The sequence below is a fragment of the Gracilinanus agilis genome, chromosome X (assembly GCF_016433145.1).
Source record: "Gracilinanus agilis isolate LMUSP501 chromosome X, AgileGrace, whole genome shotgun sequence".
NCBI classification, from domain to species: domain Eukaryota; kingdom Metazoa; phylum Chordata; class Mammalia; order Didelphimorphia; family Didelphidae; genus Gracilinanus; species Gracilinanus agilis.
In genome coordinates, this window is record NC_058136.1 from 37,406,109 (window position 1) to 37,413,333 (window position 7,225).

The 7,225-nt window shown below is 44.4% G+C and overlaps 1 protein-coding gene across 1 annotated transcript; it reads left to right on the top strand.

Moving 5' to 3' along the window:
• The first annotated feature begins 1,350 nt into the window (after positions 1 to 1,350).
• Positions 1,351 to 3,382, top strand: TBX22 (T-box transcription factor 22). The gene is made up of 2 exons (XM_044682807.1): positions 1,351 to 1,378; positions 2,769 to 3,382. The coding sequence occupies exons 1-2, from the start codon at positions 1,351 to 1,353 to the stop codon at positions 3,380 to 3,382; spliced, it is 642 nt and encodes a 213-aa protein (XP_044538742.1).
• Positions 3,383 to 7,225: the final 3,843 nt, after the last annotated feature.

Sequence of the window (7,225 nt, forward strand, 5' to 3'; positions counted from 1 at the left end):
AAGGAAAGAAAAGGGAAGGGAAGGGAAGGAAGTGAAAGGAAAGGGAAGGGAAGGGAAGAAGGGAAGGGAAGGAAGGAAAGGAAAAAGGAAAAAGGAAGAGATAGAGAGAGAGATTGGAAATTCTCTACTTAGTAATTTTCAAAATTTGTTTATTGCACAGCTTTGCATCAGTCATTCAATGGAAACTCTATGGGGCACCTGTTTTTAGTGGAACCCCTTCTTGTTATTCACTGGAAGACATTTTCCCTAGAGGCTTTGAGGGAAGTTTAGCTCCAAATGAGAACTCTGATTTTAGCATTTAGGGGAGATGGGGCTGGGAGGCAACAGGGCTGCCTTCAGAGCCCCTCCGGAAGTATCGCTTTTCTATTCCCAATTTTGAATGCTTTAGGAAAAAGATGAGCACGGTGCTTGACACATAGTAGGCGCTCAAAAAACTCGTCGACTTAGTAAAATGCCAAAAAAGGAGGAAACGTGCCTGCCTGTATTCATCATATGTGCAGAGCAGCTTATCTCCCAAAGTTCTGAAGAAACTTAGAGCTATGGTTAACGTTAGGTTTGCAAAAGTGTTTCCCATCCAGCAGGAAGGTTAATTACGGTAGTGAGTACATGTGTCAGAATGGAAAATGTGTGTAATCTCTTTCAGTATATGAGAGAATTTAGCCCAGTGCCATTGACCCTAGGAGCGCCCAGGGAATATGATCTGGCTCAAATGACTTTTTAGCTTTTCTAGAGGGAAGAAAGAAACAACATGCTCCCAGTTGTTATTTACTCCACCTAAAGCTCAAGGCAAAGTTCTTACTAGTCAGCAAACGGTGATGGAAGCTGTGACACATTTAATGACAAAATACACCTCTGACATTTTGCAAAGTTGTGTAATCAGGTAATAAATGAGTTTTCTGTCTTCCGACTTGGGCTACTGCTAGCCATGTTAACCCCAGCTGATGGGAGTTCTGGCAAAAGACAGATCTTCTGTGGAGACCTCTGGTGGTCTTCCCAGGATCCAAGACACCAGGGGTCCATGAACTCAGAAGGGAAAAAAAGTTACATGTATTTTTGCAATGTGAGCGATTTCCTTTGTAATCCTATAATTTTACTATATGCATTTAAAGAACATCCCGATTTTGATCATTATTATTAAAGTGATGACTCACAAGGGTCTATAGCAGGGGTCGGCAACGTATGGCTCTTTCTGCAGGAGCCATAAAGTCCATTTTTTTTCAGGCGCTGTTACAGGAGCGGCACTGTGAGCACTACACGGCTCTCGCGAAATTATATTTAAAAAAAAATGTGGCATTTATGGCTCTCATGGCCAAAAAGGTTGCCGACCCCTGCTCTATAGGCTTCGCCAACATGCCAAAGGCATTCATGCCTCAAAAAGGTTAGGAATCCCAACCCATCAGATGTGGGGCCCCACTCTGAGTGGCTAGTGGTGCCTGAGCAACACTGATCTACAGATCACTCATCAGCAGTACTCTTTCTGGTGGTGTAGGGCATCTGAAAGCTTTAGCCTGGCTAGTTAGTGCCTTTTAAACAGTTTGACACCTAAGGAGGCATAATAAAGAAAACTAAGCAACATCATCATAATATTAATATTAATAATAATAATAATAATAAATAAAACACAACCTCTTCAAAATATCACAAGTTGCAATAACAAAGAAAAACCACCAAAGCCTCTTATTCACTGGGGGTGGGCTGGGGGAGGTTGAAATATGGTTTTTCTCATTATTTAATCTCACAAATAGTCTAAAGATTGTGACAAAAAATAATATTCAATTTCTTTGAAAGAGTTTTTCCTGTTTGTTATCCTATCAGGGCTTCGCTTTGCATGAGCGGAAGTAATTGTCAGTTTGTGGCTCAGGAGTTCAGGCTGTGTCTATACATACGAGCTGGATTTAGGGTGTGGGAGAAACCTGGCCGAGTCCCATCAAAAAGAAAGCTACAACTGAATCCAAACTTATTTTGCTGTTTGAGTCAAATAGCCATATGTACGGGGCCTGGCCTGAAGCTTCCAAAGTCTAATAAGCCACATAACGGGGAGGAGATCATAGTACAGCAGAATGAAACAGAAAAGCCTTGTTGCTCCTCCACGTTTTGTAACTGGCGACATGTCTCCACCTTTTGATTCAAGTCACCTGTAGAGAGAAAGACTAGCCCTGAGCAATATGGTGGCGTCATTTTTAAGTAAATATGAACTGAACACATTTGAGTTCTGAAAATAAGATGCTGATTGGGTAGACTAGAAGGGTGACCTTTCAACTGTCTGAGGCAAACAGCTTTGATCCGGTAGATCCGATGTTTACGAGGTGCCCAAACCACCTGTCATTTGGGGCCGATGCCTTTCAAAACAATTTGTCAGTCCAGTGCAAGAAGAAATCGAGCCAGTTATTTGTCTGAAGTAAGCACTCCTCTCTCCTTTAACGCACGTGAGCTAGAAGAGTCATAACAGATTTCTGTCTGAACCCTACCATCAGCAGAAGTCAGAGGATTAGAGAGTTAGAGCTGGAAGGGAACTTAGGTCACTTAGTCTCACCCCCTCATTAGAGGTGAAGGAACTAAGGCCCAGAAGAGGGAAATGACTTACTCAAGGTCATGAATTACAAGAGGCAGAACCAGATTTTGAGTCTGGGTCCTCTGATTCCAAATCCCTGCCCTCTTTCTCCTATGCCAGCTTCCTCTTGGAAAAGGGAAGGCAAATAAAGAGTGTTTATGAAGGCTAATTGAGGACCTCCAGGGATCAGTATTTTCACTACCTTTGTCCCCCTCAGGTGGAAGCAGCAGTGGCTCCTCCCCAGTGACATCCAATGGTGGGCCTCCCTCTCCTCTGAACTCCTTCCTTTCTCCACCTTGCTCACCGCCTGCGTTTCACCTATCGTCCAGCGCCCTCGGAATGCCCTGTTCAGAAACCTACTTGCCCAACTTCAATTTGCCTCTTTGCTACAAGATCTGCCCAAGTAACCTTTTGAGAACACCACCTCTTGTGTTTCCCACTCCTGAAAAGCCTGGAAGCACCAACCCTCATGCTTTGCCCCCTTTCATGATGGAGGTGCCCATGTTGTCTCCCCTGGGAATCCCCAATTTTAAAAATGGCAAAGCTGAAGACTTAAGTGGGCAATGTCTGCAAATTCCCCATCCTGCCAATCCAATGTTGTATGGGTTACATGCACCTGCAAATGTGTTCCCATCGACTCCCATTGCCCAAGAAGCCTTCGGTTGTTCTTTACATCCTTCCTATGGCTTTTATGGCTATAACTTCCCCGTGCCGTCCAGACTCATGAATGCGGCAAGCCATTTCCGAGTGAACCACGGCATCCCAGCTTCCTATCGAGGTGGCAGATGCAACCACTCCCGCTGGCATCCAACAATTAATCACTGCCTCTAACTTAACTTTGTAAATTCTGAGAAGGACATCATCTCCTTATTCAGGAGGGAAGCAGCAACAAAGCTGGTCAAAAAGGGGCCTGACGCCTTCAGTGCAACATTATTAGAAGCCATCGTGCTGGCCTCAAGTCCCTTACCCCAAAGGGAGCTGATGAGTAGCTTACACTTCATGGCAAGCACCCCAGAGAAAGAAGATATGAAGAAAGAAACCAAGAGTTTTCCAAGCTGACTTTAGGGGAGAGAAAACTCCTTTCTGTCCCCACGAACTGGACTATGTGCATTCCATCAATTCCCATCTAAGCTAGAGACCTAGACCTGCCTTTTGTCCTACTGTAGTACAAATTCTGCCTCCTTTTCCGAATGGATTTCCTTTTCACTGGGTTTGGGTACAGAGCAAAGGGCTTTCCCGTGATGACCTCTGTGGCCCCTCGGGAAGGGAATTCAAGTGTTCTTGTTAGCCCTTCATTTGCACACTACAGCGGAAGCCTTGCTAGCAACCTCAACGGGAAGGGACAAACAAGGACAAAAGGCTTTAGATTTTTCATGAAACTCTGGAGCTGCTCCTCTTGATTATCCTGATGATAAGATCTGAACATTTAATGCTGAAGGAAAGCAAGATAAACGAAAAGCAAAACCTTCTGAAATGGATCTGATCTTTGGTTTCCTTTTATTTGTTTGGGAATCATTCCGACATGAAGCCTGTTTACTTGTGCCCTTAACTCACTTGCTATCTTAGACAGACTCTTGCCAAAAAGGAAAAAAAAAGAACTGACTGAAGTTCTCCATGAAGAAGAATAAGAGAATCTGGCGGAAGGGGGGGGGGTGCTGGTGGCGAAGACATCTGAATCCAGAAATATGAAAATGGCATGAAATTGGTTGAATCTTACTTTCATGTGTAATTCATGGTGGAATAGACTAGAAAAAAGTAATAGCCCCCAAAGAGTGTAAATAATATGTACTTGTCTTAAGCTTACGAATCCTGCATTTTCCCCTTCATATGATCTTAAACTGCATTTCATATATACACGCTGAAAGAAGGAAATGGATAATCTGTAAAAGAGATGTGAGGACGAATCCAATTTTGATTTCTCATGGCACCAGGTCTAGTCATCTCATTAAGTGGAGACCCACTACCTTGAAAGGGCCTGTTATGACTTTGAACAACCTCTCCAAGTCCTTTGCCCTGCCCCCAAATTTCTCAGCAAATATTCTCATCTAGACATATCACTGTCCTTTATTTTGTGCCTTCAGAACTGAGCAATTAATCCTTCCGAAGCATACATTGGAATCAAAACTACATTCCAGAAAACTACTGTAACTTTTATTTCTGGGATGAGGATGGGGGGAAGAAGTGAGCCTGTTGTGTTGTTGAAATTGAGTACTCTACCGTCAGGTGAGAAGAATTCACAAAAGGGCCCTCGATGAATGCAGTGTCAACGCTAAGGGGTCGTTCAGTTGTTTTTCAGTCATGTCCGACCCTTCGTGACCCCATTTGGGGTTTTCTTGGCAGAGATACTAGAGTGGTTTGCCATCAGGAAGATGGGTCCTCCTGACTCCAGGCCTGGTACTCTACTCCTTGTGCTACCTAGCTGCCCCCTCTGCTAAGTAAGATGCTACATCATAGGACCGCACCAGAAGCCTTTCAGGCAGGCTTGGAGAATCCAGGATTTAAAGCGGAACAAATACATTTCATTTCCATGTATCCCAGAGGGAGGGGAGGGGAGGGCTAACTGTTAACTGAGGAAAATCTTGTGAATCCTTGACGCAGAGACAGCCATGAGAGTACAATGACCCCGATCCCAAGGGATCATGTGCGAGACCGTCAGGCATCACTGAGAGAAGGTATTTATTTAACTGAAGGATGAACTAAACAATTCTGAAAAGCTCTGGCTTCCTTTCCGGGGCTGGGAGGTGAGGGGGAGGTGCTGTACAGTTTGAGAATGGCTCAGCTCACCGAGTTGAGTTACCCAAAGAAAACTTTTGCTAATTGGCTGTATTGAGACAAGAAGCAAGGGAAAAGGGAGGCATTGTCCAGGTCAAAGGAGGTACATGAACTTTTTGTTTCTGGCATTCCACAATCTCGGTTATTATATCAGAGCGGCATACGGTTTAGAGTTGGCAAAGACTCTGATCTTATCTAGCCTTACTTCACTCATTTTACAGATAGGGGAAAATCAGGCCCCAGGAAGGGACATAATGAAGCCAAAGGAGGAAGAGGACCTTGGGAGATTGACAAGCCAGCTTCCTGCCTCTAAGCAGGCAGAAACTTAGCAGCTGTTCTAGTTCAAAAATGCCTTGTATACAGCAGGTGCAAAATAAAGGCTTATTGATTTGAATTCTCTCTTCATGGTTTTTCCACCCTCCCCATCCCTGCCCCGCTCCCCATTCAGTGATTCTTCCTTCCTCTTCTCATTTCCAATCAGTTGATATATATCAATCTATACTGAGGAAACATTGACTTCCTTTGGAATCTAGGACAGTGTCATGGCCACCACAGGTCCTAGGCTTTTGGAAATCTGGGATCCAAGTGTCTTACCCCCAAACGGCAGAGACGAAAGAGACGCTGCTTAGCTCGACAAGTGGTACTCGATTCAGGTTGCGTTCCAACAAGGACAAACTGGGCCATCCCCTTTCTGAGGTGGAAAAATTCAAATAATGAAAACAACCATTCCTTATCTCTTACTAGGCAAAGGATAGTTAACCCCTCTTTTTTTTTAACCCCTACCTTCCGTCTTGGAGTCAATACTGTGTATTGGCTCCAAGGCAGAAGAGTGGTAAGGGTAGGCAATGGGGGTCAAGTGACTTGCCCAGGGTCACACATCTGGGAAGTGTCTGAGGCCAGATTTGAACCTAGGACCTCCCGTCTCTAGGCCTGACTCTCAATCCACTGAGCTACCCAGCTGCCCCCAACTCCTCTTTTTTTTTTTAAATTAGCCACTTTATTCAGTTGAGCACATCACCGACATTTTCCTTCTGAAACTGATCTGACTAAGGGACTCCATCAAAAGAAATCCTGGGCAGAAACATTTTCCTTTAGATCTATAATAACTCAGGCAGAGAGCCTCGAAATAAATAGACTTTGGATGCCCAGCGTTCAGCCCGATTCAGCTTCATCATGAGACTGGTTAACATATACACGTCAAAGGCCTCAAACGCTAAGTGGGTTAGCTGGGCACTGACCTGTAGTGGCTGAATCTTTTTAGGAAAACTAAAATTTGAAAGCGCCCCAAGCCCACTAACACGGCTTCGCTAAGCTGCAAGCACAAAGCTAATTGTTTCAAAGCAGAGAGATGCCTCCTCTCCTCATGACTGAGAAGGTAGATGTTTAGGACAATCCCTTGACACTTGGCGAGGCTTGTGCATACGGGCCCTGGAAAGGACATGACTTCACTCTCATTTGACGGGCCTGAAGCCGCTCTGTGCAGCTCCAAAGACATGAACAATTAGGATCTTCAAGTGATGAGTCAATGAATCATGTCCTCAATAATCAGAGCCTGACGTGCTGACAACCTGACAAGGTGCCAACAGTGGAAATAGACAAGTGTCGGCAACGGGCGCCATCAAAAGGTTTCAGCGTCTTCCTCTTCTTTATTTATTTTAGGATCATTTACAGCAAGCCTTATGTGGCGGCAGGTAGGGGAGCCCTCCCAGATCCACTGCCTTATGCTTTATAGGTGCTACTGGCATTCATGGTGAGGCGAAACATTGAAATCGTGGCTTATCTAAATATTTACCATTTAATAAACAACTCTACAAACACACACCTATGGAAAGTTTAGCCGCCTCAATACACACACAAGAGACTAATATACAATCGTAACATACTTACTCAGTCATTCAAGGG

Excerpts from the sequence above, each read along its gene's own strand:
- TBX22 (XM_044682807.1), top strand. The coding sequence starts at position 1,351 with ATGCCAAAGGCATTCATGCCTCAAAAAG. Across the intron at positions 1,379-2,768 it reads GGCATTCATGCCTCAAAAAG|GTGGAAGCAGCAGTGGCTCC; the intron begins GTTAGGAATCCC and ends TGTCCCCCTCAG.